This window comes from Polypterus senegalus, chromosome 6 (assembly GCF_016835505.1).
Source record: "Polypterus senegalus isolate Bchr_013 chromosome 6, ASM1683550v1, whole genome shotgun sequence".
In the NCBI taxonomy this organism is placed as follows: domain Eukaryota; kingdom Metazoa; phylum Chordata; class Cladistia; order Polypteriformes; family Polypteridae; genus Polypterus; species Polypterus senegalus.
This window is the reverse complement of record NC_053159.1, coordinates 111,770,348-111,793,930: the sequence shown is the minus strand read 5'-3', so window position 1 is coordinate 111,793,930 and position 23,583 is coordinate 111,770,348. Positions and strand designations below refer to the sequence as shown.

The 23,583-nt window shown below is 37.2% G+C and overlaps 1 protein-coding gene across 2 annotated transcripts in view; it reads right to left on the bottom strand.

The window, feature by feature from the left end:
* The window catches only part of LOC120531404 (carbohydrate-responsive element-binding protein), a 101,124-nt gene extending 83,038 nt beyond the window's left edge, over window positions 1-18,086 (bottom strand). Inside the window, exons 1-2 of one of the 2 annotated variants that reach the window (XM_039756790.1) lie at window positions 17,453-18,086; window positions 1,865-1,971 (exon numbers count right to left, since the gene is read on the bottom strand). In XM_039756790.1, coding sequence (XP_039612724.1) covers window positions 1,865-1,971; window positions 17,453-17,766 — 421 coding nt within the window. In that variant the 5' untranslated portion in view covers window positions 17,767-18,086. The remainder of the gene's footprint in view (window positions 1-1,864; window positions 1,972-17,452) is intronic. The other variant, XM_039756792.1, reaches the window with a different exon arrangement.
* Window positions 18,087-23,583: the final 5,497 nt, after the last annotated feature.

Sequence of the window (23,583 nt, the reverse complement as noted above, 5' to 3'; positions counted from 1 at the left end):
TTTGCAAAAGGAGGCTCAACTAAGTATTGATGTAATATATCTGTTGGGGTGCCCAAATTTATGCACCTGTCTAATTTTGTTATGATGCATATTGTATATTTTCTGTTAATCCAGTAAACTTAATGTCACTGCTGAAATACTACTGTTTCCATAAGGCATGTTGTATATTAAAAGGAAGTTGCTACTTTGAAAGCTCAGCCAAAGATAAATAAAAATCCAAAGAATTAATAGGGGTTCCCAAACTTTTTCATATGACTGTAAGTAACAAAAGTTTAATTATCAACAAATTATAGTAATGACATTTTCTTTTTTTCTTCCTGTAAGCTAAAATTGTTTTACCAACTTTACTGAAAAACTAACTTCATTTTCACAATTTAATTATTATGAAAAATACAAGTGAGTTTAGAACATAAGAAATTTGACAAACAAGAGGAGACCATTCAGTCCATCAAGCCCGTTTGTTGAGCTAATAGCTTTGCTCTCCCAATCATCTCATCCAGATTTTTTTTAAAGGTTGTCAAGGTTTCTGCTTCAACTACATGTCTCGGTAGTTTGTTCCAGATTCCCACAACTCTTTTCCGTAAAGAAATGCTTCCTGGCTTCAGTTTTAAATCCACTTCTCCTCAATTTCCACTAATGTCCCCAAGTACATGATTCACCATTAAGTTGAAAGAACTCTACTGGATCTACTTTATCAGTGCCTTTGAGGATTTTAAATACCTGGATTAGGTCTCCTGTGCTCTGGCTTGGTGCGATTTCATGCCTGTTTTGATTCTGTCATATACTGTATGGTGCTTTCAACAAATAAATGACATTAGTTACTTTTCAAAGTGCTAAACCATGTAAAAACTTGAATCAAATAGTCCAATGACTTAGCTAAGATCAAATCAGTTCAATTAAGATCGAACTAACTTACTGTATTTAACTGGCTACACATTGTCATCATGTTGTGTTTTTTTCCTATGTGTAACTTTGTCCTTAAAAGGCAGCTCGGCTCCTAAAAGCTTTGCAATATGTCATTTTTAATAGTTAGTGTAAAAAGATGGAAAATGTCAAAAATTAATACAGATATGTATTCACACAATCTGACATACTAAGGGCCAATTTCACAGCGTTAATGTGGAAGGATGAATCTTTACTATATGCTTTAAAATTAACCACAAACAAAAATAAATACAGTGAAGTGGGTTATTAACCTTCTTCACCCAGATGACAAGGTGCCATGTCTACAAAAAGGAATTCTTAAACAAATGTATGCACTTATTCTTAAACTGCTGCTCCTTCATCATAAAAATATAGAGAAAACCGAAATGTCTTACTAGTACAATGAAAATGTTGTCAGTGATCTTAACAAAATCATCGTTATATATCCATTTAAGCATTGCTTCTACTATAATATCACATTTTTATATTTGCATTTTAAAATCAATTAGTGATTGAAACCTTTATCTAACACTGTTATTTCAGTGTAACACATGGTTCAATGCTGTAAATCTAGCTTGCAAAACAAATGTAAAAAATGCAAGTAAAATTTTAAATGCTAAAGTAAGCAGCAGCAGTCCTCCTGCACTTTATTTTTTATTAGCACACCATATGCCACAATATTTAGATGAATATATTTTTAATGTTTTTATATTACATCTAAAAAACAAGTCATTATGTCATGAAGATTTGACCTTATACTGTATGTCTAATATAACACATTCTGTTCATGTAAATATAGGTTTGATGCTCATAAGGAAAAAAAAACCAATTTAACATTTATTATTTTTCACATCCCATAATGAACTTGAACACAGGGTCAAATAACTTCATCATAACTTTGTGACTTTTACTTAGTTTTGATTTAATAACAACTACTTACACTGAATGTACCAGGCTCTCCAGATCCCATTGTTCAGGCGAATTTTATCTCTCCAAAGCAGACAAAGGCCTTTGAAGGACTTCCACTTGGGAGAAACTATTTTTCCACTAGAAGAAAAGAAAGCAAGAGTATTAAAACACTAACATTAAATAACTTCTTTTGAAGTTAAACTTTTATAAATAAAATGGGTGTTTTATCTGTCTTGCTGATATTAGATAAAGTAATTCGAGGTGAAATCAAAATAATTTCACTTTTCCTTTTGGGTAAAAGGTCCCACCCAGACAAATACAAGAATATAAGAATTTTGACAAGTTCAAGAGGAGGCCTTGCTGACCATCACTCTCATTAGTTTAGCTAAGAGCTACATTGTCCAAATATTTCATCTGAATACTTTTTAAAAGTTGCCAAAGTTTCTTGTTCAACTATGTGACTCTGTACTTCCAGATGTTCCAGATTCTCGTGACTCTTTGCATGAAGAAGTGCTCCCTGGCCTCAGTCTTAAAGACGCTTGCTTACCCTTCATTTCCATCAATATCCTCAAGTACGTACTTTTTCTGGATCATTTTTTTTTTATTATTTATTTCACTACTCTAAAGATCTGGATTAGGTCCCCACACAACCCTCTCTGCTCAAGAGTAAATACATTTTATTTCCTGAGTCTGTTAAAGCAGAACAGTCCCATGATGCATCTGGTTTTTTTCCTCTGAACAGCTTCAAGTGCTGATATGTCTTTTTTCCAGTGTGGTGACCAAAACTGCTCGCAAAACTCCAAATACAATCTCACTAGTATATTATAAAACATTGCCTTAAAGTTCCATGATATATATTCTGCACTATTTGTTATACAGTATAACCTAAAATTTTATGTGCCTTTTAAATTGCTTAATGTAACATCCTACCTAGAAAAATATTTGTTTTTGTAGTATATGAAATTATCTTCATGATGGCTGGTTCAAGGTTGTTCAATTGGCCCTGCAGTGTTCTAGCTGTACCCTTGTGTGTGTGTGTGTGCACATTTGCAATGTGAATTGGGACCCCCTGGAACTACAGCCCCTTATTCTAAGCAATGAAGTGAAGACTTCTGGTTTGAGTGTCTCCCAGTCAAAGCTATACAGTACACATCAGTGATTAATTTGGAAAAAAAAAGAAAAGAAAACAGATCCCTATCAGGCATGCACTGAGCACTAATCAAAATGGGGCTGAATGGCAACTTGATTTTCACCCACTGGTGAGGAGACCTGACTGATAGTGCTAAATTTGAAAAGGCCACCCAGGAAGCCTTCACTGTGCAACACCCATTTTGTTAAAAAGAAGTTAACACTATGATTCTTCTGTTTAAAAGAAACACAGACTTCTGGTGCAGAAAGAACAGACACATAAAAAATATTTTTTGTTTGGTTTGCTGTAAAGCAAACAACACGCTTCACATTAGTTAGTGCCACTATGAAACAGAACCCCAGAGTCTTGTTTTTGAGTCACATAATGTGTGTAGTCTGTGTGTTTTTTCCAAGTAAATGTGACTTGGCCTTTTTCACCTCAAAGCCGTTCGATTCTAAGCTTGAAGACTTGCCATTTTAATTTAGGCAGTTCATAACCAATAGATCTTTCTGGACAACTAGTGGTTGCCCATTCATTTTGCATAACATTTAAATCTATACTTCTGTATTTTGTCTGATGTGGACGATGTCAAACGATACCACAATAATCTGGTGCGAATCAAGACAGACCAAGCACCAGCATCCCATTATTTGATTGATGTTTTGTGACGCAAACAGCATTTTCAAATAGCAAGTTTCATTAGTCAATAGCAAAAAACGGCAGATATTATTAGTTAGTAAGTTACTGGTAATGTTGGCGTAGTCTGCAAACATAAAAAAAATTCTTACACTTTCCCTGCAGAATTTCCATGACAAATATGCTATTGTTGGCTAAGTGAGATGTTAATGTCCTGCACTTTCTGGAGCCTTAGTCTGTATTCTAAATGTGAATTACCAATGCAACATGCATCTGGAGGAGATGCATTATTAAAAAGATGGAGTAACTTACAAAAGAGTGTTCAGTAGTTGCCAGCATCATAACATCACAAAGGTATTTCATAGTTTTGACCCTGTAAGCAAATGTATGAAATATGACCTGCAGAGACATTTCCATAATTCACTCAAAGGGTAACTGGAAAATGTACTCCAACTACTGTAGAAGTGTAATGGCCTGCCAAAGAAAAAGAAATCCATAAAAGCAAGAGAAAGCCCCCAGATGGTAAACAACTGACTCGGCATCTGTTAGAGGAGTTTGTATTCTCCAAGTGCTTTTGGCACCTTTTAGAGAGTTATGTAAATATAAAGAGGAGCCACCGACATTGCTCAAAGCAGCCGTGTCAGCTCAGTTTGTGGAGGGCAATAGTGTCTGCACAGTTTTGTTCTGGCCACTTTCTGATTTTGTAACCAGTTACTGCTGGCTCACTTTGCATTCCATTATTATTTGGTTTCTGGTTAAAGAAAAAAATAGGTTTCTGAGCCTTTCAAAACAAATCATATAAAAACAAGGAAAAACAAATATAATCAATTAGTAGCAGCAAATGGTTACTGTATAAGAAAGACTGGTATTAAAAACTTGAAGCCACTCTGGCTCGCCAGGTTTTGACTTTGACACCCTTGCTCTAGGAAGTTGTATTACTTATAGGAAGTCATTCCTAGTAAATTCTTCAAGTATCCAGAAAGTAAATACTCAGGGAGCACTAGATATTTACAAAGATTATGGGGAAAGCTAAAGAATTTCCCCAAACTGTTGTCTGGCAAAACAGAAATCCCACATGGAACAAAGAAAGCCCTGCATTTATGGCTGAAGAACAGCTATACTCAAGGACACCAGAGGGAGCTACATGGGAAAGGCCACAGAATTTTATGGGAGCAGGACATAGTTCCAGGGGTTGCCCCAGAAGCAGCACCAGGTTAAAGTATAAAGCTAGTGAACTAGTGAGAAGTGAATAGACATGATGTTTGTCCATCTATGTACAGGATGATCAGATGGTTCTTAAAAGGGACACTTCACTCTGCCAAATGATCTTGATATTTATTCACACAATTATACACACAACAAACTGCAACCCAGTTGTGTCTCTGTCTTTTCAGCTGTAACCATTGTCACACACGTGCGCATGGGAGGCAGCTAAAGGGCTTGAGTAAGGGCAGTTCCGAGTCATACCAGGATGTGGCGGAGTGCACTGACTCTTTTCCTCCCTTTCCTGTAGACCATTCACGGGAGATTCCACCTGGCCCTCTTGACATAACTTCCGGGACCGAGCCTATGGAAGAAGACCTTGCCGGCCCTGGCCCCTGTGATGTCACGTCCGGGCTCGAACCTTCATGAGCCTGACCCCTTTGATCTCACTTCCTGTCTTCCCCTTTAAAAGCCTCCACCTTTTCCCTATTCCCTCAATTCTGTTTTGGGCTTGGTTTTGTGCACAACAGTGCTATCATTTAAACTACAATTTGCAGCCAAGAAACCAAATATACGGGTGGTTGCCCCAAACCTTGCTATGGCTCTCTGTGGCTTTTGTGACACCATGCATGCACCCTTCTACAAAGACAGATCAACAATTTTATGGCTTAGTCAACATTTGACCACTAAGTGACATAAATCTCAGTAAATAAACTAAGTAAAGAAACTAGACAAATTATAAGGTAAAGCATGTTAACATTTGGCTCAAAAATTTTGAAGCATTGCTGCCATTTACTCTGATTGATACTTAACGCTCACACCTGCTTGCCCTTTCTTTGCTGCACTTTTGCAGTAGTGCAACATGAATTTAGTATTGATTTGACTCCCTGGCCACACAGAAATTTTCCAATGTAGCCCTATTACATTATACATTAAAAGCGTTCAACTCATATGAATTAGTTATTTGTACTTGGCTTTGAAAAAATGTTTTTTATAAAGTAAGTTTTGGAAATTCTTAATACCAAATATTATTCATATTACACCTATGCCACTTATAGATGTTGCAAAAAAAAAATTCTATTGTGATTACAAAAATGACAAAATTTGGCAAATTTCACAAATGTATTCTTCAGTTCTAATGACTTCTGCTTTGTTAAACTAGCCTCTGTGTCAGCTAGCTTCAACATTTTTTTAAAAATCACTGTACTGGGCGGAGTGGTAGCTGTGAGGTTAGGGATCGAGCTAGTGTGGGGCTGAGATGTCACCTGTTGCATGACTGCACTCAGGTCCTTATTTTGGGATTCTGAGGTGGTTCGTCATGCAGTGGGTACAGCAAAGCACTATATCAGTGCATGCCCCCACTTTATCTTTTGTATCTTATAGTGAATACAGTATTCTCGTCATAAATCTGAATGATGGCTCTCCCATGTGGCCAATTGTAGCAGCAGTTACCTGTGCCACTACAACTCTGTAAGCCATTGTTCAGTTTAAATAACTAATGATTTATTGATAAACTTAGCTTAGTGTCCTGTCTAAGATAAGCTGAAATCTAAGTAATCAACATAGCCCTCAGTATTTAAGTTTGCAGTGCAACATGTAATGCCTATGTCACTGTCAAATGCCATTTGGTATAGAATTCTTAAAATTAGTGTTACTGTATGTGGCACACCATCTGCTTCAATGACAAGTCCAATGCATTTTATTACTACAAATGTTTGTGATGTGTCATCTGTTGGAATGACTGAGACAAAGCAACCAGATGGACACACAGTAAGACATGCAGACACTTTTTCTTTTAATTAAGATGGGTTGCCAAATAAAAGTTCAATAGATGATTTGCCTACGGTTGTTTTGGCACCCTGCCTGGGATTGGTTCCTGCCTTGTGCCCTGTGTCGGCTGGGATTGGCTCCAGCAGACCCCCGTGACCCTGTGTTCGGATTCAGCGGGTTGGAAAATGGATGGATGGATGGATGGATAAATGATTTGCTTCCCTTTCAATTCTTTAGATAAGAGATTTATTACAAACTAGCTGGAATCATGTGTTTGGGATTTGCATATGTATGCTGCTTATCCAGCAAAATCCTAAAGGACACAAATTCTCCTCATTCAGTTATCCAATTCACACAGGTAAATGTTTACATTTTAAACATGTCTTTTTTAATAATATTGTTAAACTACATTTAAAATATAGCAATTTCAATTATACAAGTGCATTTTTTCTGAGAGGTTAGGGCTAACTAATTAGTCTAAACTAGCCCAGTATTTGTAAATGTGTTGGTTTGTGTTTAAGGATTAATATGCCTTGTGATGGTACTTGTTTTGCAGTTGGTACTACTGTGGGTAAAGCTCACATGTGGCGAGTAATATTTGCTGATCACAGCTGTATGTTTGTAAGACATAAAGAAGAATTATGCTGTATTCTGTACTCTAGTCAATCAATTTCAACTTGAGATATCATCCAACCCCACTTATTTAGAACACCTGCTTTGTTATTCAGCTTTGCCCAGGAAATTTCATAAGACAATGGGCCTCAGTTATAATGCCATCGGTTAGTATCAGAATTACTATCTAAGTGCTTTTACTTATGTATTTATTATTGCATTTATTTATTTTCAAAAGGCTGATATTGATGCAAGGTAATGGTTAAGGCTTTAGACCTATGACTTCACACCTTGAGGTTGTGGGTTCAAACGCTGCTACTGACACTGTGTTGCCATGAGCACATCACTTCACCTGCCTGTGCTGCAATTTGAAAAACAAAAAAATGGAACCAATTGTATTTCAAATGTTGTAAATCACTGTGGATAAAGGCATCCATCAAACAATAAGTAATAATGATATTTTAAGTCACTGGAACTGCTTACTCTTGAATGTGCTACTGTATATATGGTTACACATGAGTAAATCATTCCTGCATTAGATCAATTTCGTCTTTTCCTAGTGACTTGGCTTTTGTTGATGGCCATTTTAAAGCACAGGTTTACAGGAAAGTCTATTGTATAATGTGTTATTGTATAATAAGTTTGAGTACAGATTATTATCATTATTAGATGTTTACAATTTTCACGTGTTTACTTTGTTTCACTTAAGTAGCTCTTTTTGTGTTTTTCATCAGTTATATGTTCAAGCTTGTATTTTTTTTTTTCCCCATAACCATAGGCAGAAAATACAGTGCAAACGCTGAATCAGGTTTTACTTTTACTTATTAAAAACTGCAATGACGTTTACATCCTGCACATTAAGGCAGTCCACACAATGAACTGAATGTTTTTACTTTTGTGGTTGTTTACTGTACAGCTTGAAGTGGAAGGAAATAACTGCCAGTACTATGTTTGGAGGCTTGCTAATTGATTGGGGGTCCCCTTTATAGTATGCAGATGCAAATGTATGTAAAATATTTTTAGAGCATGAGGGAGCATCCCTTCATCAAAGTAAGCAGACACACATGTAAATGTAAACAATTATGGAGGGTCTGGTTGGATGGGGGTCCCCTTTCAAAGTCCATTGATGCAAATGTGTGTTACAGTGAAGTAGACTGTGGGTGATTCATTATGATTCTATGATTGTTGCACGAAGTTGTAGATGTATAAAAAATTGAAGAGCTGGGGAGGTTGGAGGATGTAGGGGGGCTCCCTTTGGATTTCTACACATGTTCATATAATAACAACATTGATTAGGTATTATATTGTATATAGATCTGAAGCCCAAACCTACTGACTCAATGCCACACCGTTGGTCCGACCTTGTGTTGGATTGAAGGATACCACTTTTACCTCTATTTCTGTTTCCTTCTGGCAAATCAATCTCTATGCCCACAGCCACACAAAGTCAAAGCATTTTTGAGACTTTGGGACATTCAGTTTTTCTTTTTTATATATTGATATATCAAAATGTATTTGTTAAGCAGATACCTACTGACCTAGACACACCATCTTTCCAAATTTGAGCTTTTTTAATTAAATAGGAAATAGTATTCTGGTTGATGACTGAGTGGATCAGCCAATCAGCCAGTCAACTTTGGGTTATATCTGCAGTATATGGATTAGAAATTGATTCATGGATGAATGATATTTACCTATTTAGGTTTACCTGCTGCTGCAAAACAAATTTGCATCATTAGATATAAGACATTCCAGTCATCCTAAATATTTTTGGGCCGCAAGGTGAGAAGCACTCATCTACCACAGTTATCGCCACTAAAATCTTTTCTGAATTTTTACTTTACCGATATGAACAAATCTTTATTTTACTTATAAGCTGATATATATCTATCTAACTGCCTATGTTATTTGAATATGCCTTTTTAATTACAATACAGTGTAAAAGAAAGGCTGACAATACCCCAACAGTACGAGGCTTAGGCTATGACTTGACCTTGGACTGAATGTTAGTCATCACAGGACACATTTACATTGTGACCTGTAGGGGGCACTGCAGCTCCCCAAAGTCTCAGACACAAGTTCAGCAAATACAAAGAATTTTTATTGTGTGCAAGTTTTATAAAAATGTATCACAGTATCAGTTACAAATCAGCACACAGCAATTCTCTTTTCTGTTTCGCTCTCTGTCTCCCTTTCCTTCGCTTCCCCCAACAAGATTAATCTTTCTCTTCCTGACTCTGGCTCACTCACATAAGGCAGCAGGCTCCCTTTTATGCTGGACCCAGAAATGTTAATATCATCTGGGGAGCAATTCCGGGCCAGGAGTGCTCTCTATTACTAGGAAGGAAACCTGACAGGATTGCATTTCCAGACTCCATATCTCAAGCACCCAAGTGGGTGTCCGAAATGAATTCCCATGTGAGGACCACTGCCACCTAGCGTTTGGAGGATAGAATTGCTCCAGACTGCCGGCTATCACTGATCCTTCCATTACACCCGACAGACATTTTTTTGTTCTGCTACCCGGTCAGTTTGTTGTCCTTCTCGGGCCTCCCATCCAGGTATAAAATCAGCTCCTTTCCCGGTCAGGACACCTTTTCTCCTTTTGCAAAACACTTATGTACATACTGTATATCTTGCTAGTTAGAGATACAGATGTGGCCAAAAGCATTGGTACTCTTCAACTATTTAAAAAAGAATCATGGTTTCCTGGAAATAAGTTGAAACTGACAAAAGTAATCAGCATCTGCTATTCTTTACTCCATACTCCACAGTTTAATTGCCTGAAGAAGGGACCATATCCAACCTCCCTGGTATGTAGCCACAAGAGAAAAATTTACCTCAGAAGGATATTTCGAATGGTGGGAAAAAAACAAAGAAAAACATCAGGACTGATTTAGGCTGATCTCCAAGATCAAGGTGCAACAGTTTCAAGTTGCACCGTTCATCGCTGTTTGTGTGAAATTGGGCTGCATGGTAGTAGACTCACAAAGCCCCCCAGTTCTGAAAAATAGTCACACAACGGTTTGCTCAAATACATGTTGAAAGGCCACTGACTTTCTGGGAGAATGTTCTTTGTACACATTAAGCTAAATTAAAAGTCACATGAGCTTTATGTTAACAGAAGACAAATAATGTTTACAAAGACAAAAAAACACCATTTCATGACACATGGAAGAGGCTCATTAATGTTATGGGGTTGCTGTGCTGTTTCTAACGAAGGGTGCCTTTTATCTGTGCTGTGGGGACTGGGGAGTCTAATGGTCTGGAATCCCTACAGATTTGATTTTTTTCTCCAGCCGTCTGGAGTTTTTTTTGTTTTTTTCTGTCCACCCTGGCCATTGGACCTTACTCTTATTCTATGTTAATTAATGTTGACTTATTTTATTTTCTTACTTTCTTACTTTTATTTTCTTCTTTTATTTTTCTATTCTTCATTATGTAAAGCACTTTGAGCTACTGTTTGTATGAAAATGTGCTATATAAATAAATGTTGTTGTTGAATGCAATGAAATCAGAAAATTATCAAGGCCTTTTGGAGCAAAACATATTGTCAAGTGTCAGAAAGCTCTGTCTCAGTCACAGGTCATGAGTTCTTCAGTAGGATAGTGACCTAAATCATACATCTAAGAGAAAGCATTGGAACGTTCTGAAGTGACCTGCTATGAGCCCTTACCTGAATCTAGTTGAACATCTATAGGTTAGTTGGGAGTATATGTTGATTACAGTGCATTGCCGCACCCATCACATGATGAACCACCTGAATTGGGACCTGAGTACAGTGGGTGACATATAGAAAGAGCTAAAACCTGTCAAACCTAAAAGAACTTCAGCAGTTTAGAAGTCTCCCTCAGAGCTACAGAAAATACTTGATTGTAGTTTTTCCCTCAAAACAGTCTGCTACAAAATATTGTAGGGGTCCAAATAATTTTGTCCATGCCATTTTCTATTCTTTTATTTTTTAAAATATGTTAAGTCCTAAATCAAAAGCAAAGTGTCTGCTCTGTGGAATATGGAAAAAAGAATAATGGATGTCAATTACTTTTATCATTTTCAAATTACTTCACTGAAAATCGTGATTGTTTTTTAAATACTGAAAGGATACTAATAGTTTTGGTCACATTTGTAACAACTAATCAAGCATACACATCTTTATAATATGGTAAAAAAAAAAACTGAGCAACCAAAAAAAACCTAAAGCCTTCACATATATGCTGACTAGACTAGGCATCAAATGCAGAACCTTAAAGTTTTGATGCAGCAACACAAACCACTGCACCACTGCGCAAAGACCGGCTATTGGGGATTCAGAAGCCAGTGCATAGTTTACTACATTTTTGTGTTTCTTTAGAGCCACTCAAATATTTTTCCCCATTAGGGACAGTTCTGTTGACATCTCACCTATCTTTGGAATGGTTGATAAAACAACTTTTCCTTGTCATTATTTAGCAGTTTTTGGCCTGTTCTCCAGAAAAATTTCTTCTCGATTGGTCTTCCCCCTACATAATTATTATTAGTCTGATTTCTAGTTAATTTGATATATGATTTCTTGTCCTCTCATTATCAGCTCTTTCTGATGATCTCTTCTTGGTCTTTGTAATTTAGGCCTCAATTGATTTTTATTAATTTTCCTGTTCACTTACTTGTGCATACTGACCCATGTTGACAGGTTGATTTCTGCTGTCATACATTATATTATATTATATTATATTATATTATATTATATTATATTATATTATATTATATTAACCCTTTAATGGATAATGATTTCTTCCATTATTATTATTATTATTATTATTCCATTAAAACAACTGTTTTTGCTTTCACATACTATCACTTGTATATCTGTATTACTGACATTTCAAGACATGAACCTTCCTTGGTGAGTTAACCAAAAGTCATTAACTAAAACAGCAAAGAATTTAAGTGTTTTGCCATCAGTGAATGAATAGCTAGAGCGAAACATTAAAAATGTTTGTGTTTTGCACTCTTCGTAAATTATCTAAAGTGCATGATGAAGAAACATCTGACTAAGCAAAAAATACATTTAACGCCTCATTAGAGAACAGTAATGAACATAATCTGCCTGCCTTTCAACTTGTAACCATTCATTCTGTTACTTTTTCACAGAGGAGGGAAGAGACATAAAACGGTATTCCCTGATCAGCCATTTTTTCTTTTTTAAATTGGCAGATGGGTTTCCCAAAAGCTACTTACAAAATGAATGTACATACATTTGAATGCTTCAAAATTTTAAAGATAGTATAAACAGAAAACACATTTTAAGGTATAGAACAAGAAACTTAGAAATATATTTAGTCTAAAGAGTCAAAGAAAACTAATAGTTTAATGCGTTAATTTTTTATAAATAAACAGTCCAGGAATAGAAGGAAAAACGCGAAATCGTGAGACTCCTGTAGTATGAGAGTCTCTTCACATTTTCTTAATGCACAGCATTCTTACTATAACTCAATTCAATGTGTGCATTGCAATATCTATAATATTTGGGAACTGGTGAGAGTATAAAAATCTCTAAATACAGAATAAAATATAGATTTTTATGATCATGTTTAAGAAATTCTTGTATTAAATAGCATCATTATATCTTTATGTAAGTACGTTTTGCCTGTAAAAGATGCAATGCTGCTACAAATTTTCTTTTCAGACGGAATAAAAATTGTGAGAAGAGCAAAAAATGTGTTTAAACTCAGTTGGAAGTGGAGTCATTCCTCTTTATGTTTCTCCACAGAAAACCCATTTTTATTAAATTTAAATGATTAAAATTAATATCAGGTTAGTGAAATACTGCCGATATTTAACACCCTCTGGCCCCTACAGCTCCTGTAATACTCTCCCCTTGTCTGCCTGCTGTGTGACTTCCTAAGATGTTATAAAACTGTATTTTTCACTGTTTTCCTAACTTTGTGCCCCTCTTATTACCTCCTTACAGTCAATCTCTTTGCCTACGCCATTTTTGCTCCTACCTGCTATTAACAGTTACTGTTGCCTAAGCGCTAATAACCAATCAAGCAAGTAAAACCGTTCGCAAAATACCTCCTTCTTACTGAGAAAACTCGCTTACTGAGTAATATCCACCGCTGTTTATTTACTTATTGATGCGTCTGTTTCCACCTCCGCTTGCCCCTTGATCAGAGCTTTCTCGCTCGAAGTCTGTCTACGTACTTCGCAGTCCCCCTCTTTACTTCACTGCTTCACCGCCTACCTGTACTTAAAATAAATGCTTTCTTCATTTTAAACACGTATGCCCTCGCACTCTACCAGCGCTAACGCTTAACGTACGAGTGCTATATAGTGTTCTATCACAATATTCTTTATGTACCGTAATTTCTTCCCACTAAGGAATCGCTGTTACTTTTAAATATTTGTCACTATGACACCAGTTATTTACTGGTCGGTTTCTGCAACTGTTTTCTACGCTTTTTGCCTATACATCGCTCCGCCTCTCCAACGGTAACTTTTCCAAACACTTTTCTTAACACTCAGCTACCTTCGCTCCTGTTTGGTGAAAAAAGCAACTTCTAAAGGGAAAAAAAAACTTTGAAACATTCCGCACGGCTCCTTAGCAAATTTAATATTTTATTTAACTCTCACACAACAGTAACACAAAACGCTCTGCACTTCTTCCACTACAACTCTGAAGGATGACATCAGGATTAGAGCCAAATAACATAACTTATAGTTTTTGGGTTTTTTTTTGAAAGAATAAGCAAATAAGTTGTGTCACGCGTGTGCCCCTAGGGACCATCTTCCTGGCTTTGAAGGATGAGAGGGGGCGCTGATGCTAACTTTATCTTCTCTTCCCCCCATAATTTCGAGAAGACACCCAAAGAGACCACCTAGCCCTGTCCACAGTGCCCAGAGCTGGCTCCGCCCCGCCCACCTTGGAGGCCATAAAACGGGCAGTCCCCCAGAAGGTGGCATCTCAGTTTGGACCGTACCCTCAACGAGGAGAGAGCTCCTGTTGACAAAACCTTACTTTCACAAGGCTGACTAGAACCTATCCTATTTTGTGCGCTACATTTTTTTTTTGGTTCCAGTTAAACTGGGTTGCCAAGCTGGTGCCCTAACACTACTTTTGGCTTCCCTCGGTCTGTTCACCTGGTCGCAGTTCATATAAATTACAGTGTTGCAGTACTGGTTAATTATGTGTCTTTGCTTAACCAAGCACTAAATATGAACATGCATTTAAGCACTAAACTTTAAATATGATATAGCATAAGTCTTTCTCATTTCAGTGACCTTTACAATATCTACCATCTAACATTAATTAATGTTCTTTTATTTATAAAGCAAGCCAACTATATGCTTTTTTAAATGAACATTCCCCCAAAACCTGCTATAGGGCTCAGGAAATTTCTAGCTTTGCGTAGGTATCAGCAACTATCAAACAGCTTGCTCTTGCCTGCAAAACAAAAACATAACCTTCCTCAAAAACTGGTGGTTAAATGTTAATGTGATTAAACAGGCCATAAAAGACTTGGGTGATGAGGATGTAGCACCATGACCAGCCTGAAAGATTTGAACAAGAGCAAAATGTGTTTATTTTGCAAGAAAAACTGATTGAAAAAATATCTGGTTAAATGTGCAAACACTCTGTAAAATGAGGGAATTACTCTCCATCTGAGTGAAGGAGGAGAAATTCCCATCTGACACGAACATTTGCTGTGTGTTCCATATCTACTTCCATTTTCCTGGAGACGGGTGGCTGTAAAGTAAAACTGAAACAGATGGTGTGCACCACTCATTTGGTGGAAACCGGGCCTTTGATAACTTGAAGAAAGAATAAAGGAAACAATTAGTTTGACAAATTCCCTGTTGTACAGGTGATGGGTTGGTTCAACGCTTACCTGCAGGTTAATATCAGAGTGCTGGTGAAAATATAAAATACATGATTTCATTCTTTTCAAGCCTAATTAGACATCTGCATATCTAGCTTCATCCAGTGCTTTGCTGCAGATATCCTTATACCAGCTTTGTAAATGAATTTGATTATGAACTACCTGGGCTGAGAAAAATTGCACTGACATTTAAATGCAGAGTGTTTGCCATCTGAATTACATACAAAAGTTAATTCCAAAAGTAGGCCTGGATCTTTTCTGCTATTGTCTGTTATATGGTGAGGCCACATGATAAAAACTACACCAACATATTCAAATAACCTCTTGTTCCTCTCTCACGTCCTTTCAAACTATGAATGATGTGAATTTATAAATACCAAGTAATAACAAGGAACATCTTAGGACCTGAAATAACTTTATACATACAGTATGTACTGCACATTGTTATTATATATAATACATATGACCTAAACTCTCAAAGCACAGGTAATATAATAATCTTTTTAACTCTATCTCCCCTATAAGAATGTCCTAATTTCTTCTATTCTCTACCTCTATAAAAAAAAAAAACTCAGAATATAATTAAAGTGATAGTACTTGATATTGTGCTAGTTTCTCCATAGCCATGGGTTTGAATCGAGTTTTTTTTTCTTTGTCTGTTTGTTTCTTTTGACTCATACCTGGAATGGAATTTTTCTTTTATTGCCGACAACACCTGTATTTTTTAAGGCATTTAACACGTGGTAAAACAAAAGCACTAAATCACCTCCTAGTCTGTCTCACACATCCTTCCAATTTTACTTTATAAACAATTATTACTAAAACACTAATGTTTATCAGCTTCAACATCTTTGCACATACTGTATTTATAAAGATTAATTTACCTAGATAAAACCTGAGCTTATCAACAACTAAAATAATTTTACATTACTACCTCTGCCTGAGGAGAAATATTCTTGTTTCTAACCATCTTATTTTTGATAAGTAAAATGAAAACTATGATCACAAAGGTAGAAATACTGAATTTAAGCACCAGTCCATTCAGGAGATATCGCTTTGAATGATATAATTGTCACTAAATGGAAACGTTTTACTTATGATTATGCATTCATTTTCTTTTGTAGATAAAAAGGCAGGATGGTGGCAGAATAATTTCAACAACGTTTGTACCTTGCACCTAACAAAAGCAAAATCTAAAACCCATAATCTCCTTCTGTTTGCTCTTTCAGTTCTTTCCCATATGTGAATTTGTTAAACAATGGGATAAAAGCTATTATTCACTCAGTACAATTTAAAAAGATACATATTGAAAGTATATATAAACATTTGTCTTTCTACAAGGCAATTATATGCCTAATTCTCAATATTTGTCCATACATGCACTGATCCAACTTATTACAGAACCTTTACCAGGGCACAAAGAGGCAATCTTGAATGTGGTGCCAGTCCATTAAAGGGCACATTTAATTTTACCTGGCCAGAGACTCGATTTAACTCAATGTAACAATCTTTGGGATCTGAAAGCAACAGAATAAAAACCTACAGAGACACAAAATTAATGTGCAAGCTGTGCAAACAAAGTGACCATAATGAGACATGAATACGGTCTCTGTCTAATAAAATAATAATTAAACCACTGCCAGCTATTTTTAATTGCCTTCATGCAGTACTGTAGAATATATGAAAGAATATACATTACAATAAATAAATAAATCAATAACAATGAAAATAAAAGAGATTTAAGCATTCCTGCTCTCACAATTAATCCATTCATGTTCAGACCCTGCTAAATATGGGCATAGAGCTTATGTGGGGTCTTGAACTGTCCCAAGCACGCGGTACAAATACACCCTGGACAAACGTCATTCACGTACACACTTACAGCCACTTACACCTAACACAATGGATTTTAGGATGAGAGAGGAAAACTGGAGGACCTGGAGAAAAAAATCCAAAAAACACAGGTTGCACACCAATAGTGTTCGAGTAATGGTCTGATGCCAGTCTTTAATAAAATATATTAAAATGTTTGACACAGGCTCTCCACCACCTAATGTTGTCAGTATGCAGTTTGCATGTTCTCCCTGTGTCTTTCCAGGTTTTTCTCTCACATTCCAAAGTGGGTTCCCCTGTGGCCTGGTGTAGGGTTGGTTCCTGCCTCGAGCCCAGTGTTGTCAGGGTTGGCTCCATAACCCTAAAACCCCTGAACTGTATTAATTAGGTTTGAGAATGTTTGCAAGACATACTGGGGCAGTGCAGTGTGTGGTGTATGTAAGTACATAGCATAAAAAATTGAATACAATTAAAAATAAAACATATTTAAGGCAGACACACCCACCCACGTCCGGAGAAAGTTCCAAAGGAAATGTTTGCTATATGAATGTGCCGATGGCCACATGTGAGGCCTCACCTGTATACGAGGGTCATGCACTCGAACAGCCGGGTCAAGGTCGGGTCAGTGGTCAGCCCGGCGTCGCTCTTCGCTCCCTCGTGGCACACCAACGTTGTGCTGTCACTTCGCCTTTTTCGCCTGGATCCTGAATCACAGTGCGGCGCGGACACCATAAAATGCCCGCTATGAATCACCTGCTTGGTGGGGAGATGGGCGGCCCCGACGTGAATCTCTAGTTCCTCTTCGGGTTCGGAATCCGAATCCGTATCCGACTCGGGGACGGGCGCCGTCACACTCCTAGCCGAGAAGCCCAAACGATTCGCTTTGGCCATGATGGCGGTTTGCACCGCCGCTTCTCAGGTATATTTGTGTTCCTGAGAATCCGGAGTCGGGTTATTCTGCATCATTCAACACAGGGAGGGCAAAGTCTTGCTCACCGCCGTCGGTGTAAGCAATGTGACATGTCGACGAAAGAACTGGTACATTTATCGCAAATGTCCGTAACCACTAGTTTGACAAGGAAAACAAAAGTCTTGGGGTTTTCTTTAAGTTGTCTAAATCAGAAATAGAGGGTTTTTCTCTGGAAGTTCCACGGTGCTCGCCTCTCTGGCAGTGTGTACATTTGGCGCAATCATTGTTTGGGGAGATTAATATTAAACCAGCACTTTCTCTTGTTTCTCCTCCCAGATTAAAGATAAAAAGAGCTTTGCGTTATGTAACATTAGACTGCTGCCCAGCCTCTCCACCTGCCTTCTAGCTGGGCTACACATACCCAGGTCTGCCCAGGTGCCAACAGCAAGAGAAATCGTGGGCCAGCCTTCTTGATGCCCAACCAAATACTATAGCATTGACCTGACGCTGAACTATCACAGATTTCATGGCACAAACATAATCTTTAGAAGCATTAAAGCACCACTTAAACCACTTGCTGTAGTGATTTTTATAAGTCACTTTACATATACATACTAATTCAGACACTCTGTTTGGTTTCGCTACTTTACTACAGTGTTTCTTTATGAAAAATTAAATAGCCCGATATTTTAACACATAACATTTAAAAGAAAAGGGTTGATTATTTACACATATCCCAAACTCATTTACTCGTAGTCAGAGTAAGAAAAGGTGGCACTTATTCTGCCAGCATCAAGGCAGAAAAAAAAAAACCCTGGACAGGATGTCAGAATATCCCGTGGAACATTCGCAATTTAGAGTCGCCAATCTTTTTAAAATAAATGCCTCTCAGAATGGCTGTAGAAAAGTGTACAGGGTGGTCCAGATCTAATCATGCAAATACAGATCGTCTGGCTTACTTTGATTTATGCGGAGATGATTCCAGTTCGGCGCAAAGACGATTCTTCATGTCGTCAGTTCGCACACTTCTCGATGGTTCGGGATTTTTCGGGTGATTTTCTATGTAATAAACTTAATAAGTTATAGTGTAAGGAAAATTGCATAATTAGATTTGGACCACCCTATATATGGGCACGGGAGCGCATAGAAACGTCACACAGACAAACAGAACCTCCTGGAGCTCTAAGGCAGCACCGCAGACCAATTTACTCTCAAAACAGTATTACAACTGAAAATAAGCATTTTGTGAGGTATTACGTAATGTTTCAGTCGAACAGCACTGGGGAGTCTTCAGCGCGAGACTGAACCAGGAACCTTAGCCTTTATAAGAATTTAGCCACTAGATGGCCACACTGAGCAGACTCCAAACTGGAAATAAGCATTGCATGAATAGTGCAAAGTAAAATGACATGAATCCATATTTTATGTAATTTCTAAAGTAAGATTTAAAATGATAAGTACATTTTCTACTTAATTTCTTTGTTGATCAGTTAGAAGATTTACATTTTTTTTTTAATTGAATAAACGAAATAAACTACTATTAATAATAAAACAAGTGATATGGAAACAGAGCTAAGGAGCATGTCAGGTAAGGATTTCTGTGTTTCATTTACTTAAAATGATGTATTTTAATACTGTACATTCATATTTATCGATGTTCCAGAGAGTAGTGATGTATTGCATGTTAGTTGGTCATGCAAGTACTACCTGACAAGTATTTCCTTTTTGCCTTTGCTATTTCATTATTCAGAAAGATGTTATTTCTGCAGTTTCATAAAGGCCTCATCATCATCTCTTCCTTCATGGAAGCTGGAAAATCTGTCACCAGAGTGGGATATTTGATTATACAGTATGTGTAGATTTCATTTGTATCTTTGTGAAATCCTCACATAGCAGGATTTATCTTAGAAAGAAACACTTATTTAACTGTAATTTTGCCATATAACTAAAAAAAATAACATCACATGTTAATGTTAATTCGTTTTATTTGTTGTTTGGGGGTAATGAAATAAACTTTCAGGTGTTGCATGCGCTCACCATACATTGTACGTGTGGGTTTACTCTTATTTTCTCTGCCTTCAAAAAGTTGTTTAGGTCTAAATTGGCCCTGTATGACTACTTTGTTCATCTCTGTCAGTCTGTCTACCCATTAACTGAATATGTCTTATCCATTGCTTAATTGCAGACACACACATGCAAGTTGAAATTGCCAACTACCCTAACAAAGTGACTTCAGAATGTGGGACAAAATGTAAGCAAAAACCAGGATAATGTACACATATAACTCAGAAGACATCCAAACTGAAAATCAAGAGCTGTGAGGATGATACTTTACCCACTATATCGTCATGTCATCAAATATAAAAATCATAATTTACAATTTAGTCAGTTGCCCTATATGTACACATACATTATTGAGCTTTCAGGAGACTGTATGAAATGACAGTGATCAATGATCACTATAAACTCATGGCCATCAAATTATTCAGCAGAACAATGGAAAGAAATGCTACAGGGGCTTCTTTATACCTACAACAATGTCTTACTGAGACTTTGACTGATCTGATCATGTTTAGCCAAATCAGAAGTTTTCTCTCTTTTTTAGTAATTCTGTATATTTCTTATTATGTGTGTATTTATTTTTTTCACTCTGCAAAAACTTAATTTACACCCAAATGATGACCTATCTATCTATCTATCTATCTATCTATCTATCTATCTATCTATCTATCTATCTATCTATCTATCTATCTATCTATCTACCTATCTATCTATTGTAACAAAGGCGCTATATAGGCGCCTGACCCAACGCAGAAAGACACGGAGGCACGTATAAAAAGTACAAATACTTTTATTTTTCTTCAGCTGTGGGACACGTCTTCCCCGTGCCACACAGCCCAAACACAGTCCCAAAGTACCAACACTAAATCACAACACACTCTTCTTCCTCTACCACCACTCCTCCACAAGCGTAGTCCTCCTCTTCCCGACCCTGGCTCCTCGAGTGGTGGTGGCTGGCCCTTTTTATAACCCACCTGGAAGTGTTCCAGGTGCTTGACCACCTGGTCCTAATTGCACCTCCGGGTGGGGCTGAAGATTCATCCAGCCAGGCTGCTAAGTCCATGCAGCTCCCCCTAGCGACCACCTGAGCCTCCAACCAGGCTGTGGAGGACTCCATCTCCCATGGAGCCCTGCGGGTGGTTGGGGAATTACCGTCAGCCATGGAGGCTGCCACCAAGTGTCCCGGGGGAGGTACTGGAGTGCCCATGGTGGAACATAAGCAGCAGGGGCGTCCCTGCCGGGCATGGGACCCAGCTGTCCTTCTATCTATCTATCTATCTATCTATCTATCTATCTATCTATCTATCTATCTATCTATCTATCTATCTATCTATCTATCATGTGGGGTGATTCTTCTACTGGCCCATCACCTAAAACAAACTGTGCCTCCAGCTTCTCTTACACCTCCCGGTTTTGAATTGTTTAGACAGAAATGCATTTTCAGTGGCATTAAATATTTACACATTTTCTTTGACCTTGTGCATAGAGCTGCTTTTTTTCACCTAAACAGCAGCCATTTAGTAGAAAGTATATTGTAAACTGTGGCTGTTCTTTTTGTTTTGAGGGGTTGTGTTATTCCAGTATGAACTTCCTGTTTTCAAATTATTTGAAAATAGATCACAGATTCACAAAGAAAAAGTATATAGAGAATGCAGACTTTTCTTATTACATCAATAGTAGATTACTATTATTTAAATACAAAATATCTATTAATCAATCTATTAATCATGTATGCAGTATTTTATTGTACTGGGACTTGATTTTAAGATATTTTTAATGATCAATTAATCTAATATTTTTTGTTTTAGAACTATCTGTAACAGTTCATAACTATCTGTATTTTGTTTGGTGTCTCTAAATGATTAAATTAGTCATGGAATGGATTCTGCACATCACATTTAGTAGTGTATTTAAAGATATCTTTGATATTGTAATATTAAGCAGTCATAATGAATTAAAGTGCACTATTGTATTAATTTACAGTCCTCCTGGTCCATACCCTGTGCAACATTTTATCTTAATTAGCTAAAATTTAAAAGTCATTTTAAGATTCTACCTGTTCCAACAGATGAACATGGGTAGCAGGATTTCACACAACTTCTTTCAAATACAATGAAATATGTGGTATAAATTAGGAAGTGGATCAAGGCTGTAAATCTATTAATTCCTATAACTATCTATTTTTGAGCCAACGTTATCCAATTTAGGGTCATGGGAAAGACTTGGAATAACAAAACTCTCTTTTCATTTTACTTTGCATTTTGAAATTGTGTGATATTCATTCATTCATTCATTTTTAAACTCATTTAATTAATTTCAATGTGGAGTAGTGCTAAAACCTAAACTAGCATCATTGCACACAAGGCATCACCCAAATCTAATTTGTACATGTTCTTTCAAGTAGATTTCTTGTTCTGTGCTGCTTGAGATGTCCCTTTAAGTTTAATTCCATCCATTAAGCTATTTCCCAAAATTCAGGGTTGCAGGGTGAGAAGCCTATTACTGGATACAAGGCAAAAAATAACCCAGCCCAACCCAGGATACACGCGGACACTCATACTCACTTAAACCTCAGAGAACTGGAAAAGGTTCTATGTGTTTACAATGGGAAAAACATTTATTTTGCAAGCATTTAGTCAAATGGGCACAGAATGCCATTCAATTGCGATTAGCATTCATTCACACACATCACTGAGCTAATTATTAGGAACACTATAATACTATGATAATATATTACTAATACTGTGAAGGGCCTTCTTTTGCTCTCAGTGTAGCCTCAGTTCTTCATGACGTGGATTCCAAAAGATATTGGAAACATTCCATTGAGATCCTAGGTTGACAGGATTGCATCACGTGATTTTTGCAGATTTGTTAGCTCATGTTGATGCTGTTGTACCACATACCAAAGGTGTCATATTGGATTTAGATCTAGAGGCTGGGAAGGCCACTGAAGAACAGCAAATTCAATTCATTGTGATGTTCATAAAACCAGTTTGAGATGACAAATGTTCTGCCTTATTATGGTGGAAGTAACCATTAAAAGACGGGTAAATTGTAGCCATGAAGGAATGTACATGGTCATCAACAATACAAAAATAGGTTGTGGCATTCAAGTTTATGATTGATTAATATTAACAGGCCTAAATTATGCCAAGAAAATGTTCCCCACACCATTTCACCACCAACATCCTGGACTGTTGATACAAGGCAGGGTGGGTGCATGGATCTATGCTGTTGGTGCCACATTCTAATCTTACCCTCTGTGTGTCTTTGCAGAAATCAAGATTCATCGGACCAGACTCGATTTTTCTATTATTCATATATGCAGTTTTGTTGAGCCAGTGCCCACTGCAGCTTTGGCTTTCTGTTCTTGGCTTACAGGAGTGGGACTCAATGTGGTCTTCTGCTGTTGCAGCCTTCCCGCCTCAAGGTTTGACATGTTGTGCATTCTCAAATGCTTTTCTGCTCACCACCGTTGTACAGAGTGGATATCTGAGTTACCATAACCTTTCTGTCAACTCAGACCTGTCTGGCAATTCTCCTCTGACTTCTTATCAAGAAGATGTTTCCATCCACAGAACTGCTACTCACTGGATGTTTTTTGCTCTATTCTGAATAAACTGTAGACTGTTGTGTGTGAAAATCCAAGAAGATCAGCAGTTACAGAAATACTCAGATCAGCCTGTCTGGCACCCACAGTCATGCCAAGGTCAAAATCACTGAGATCACAATTCTTT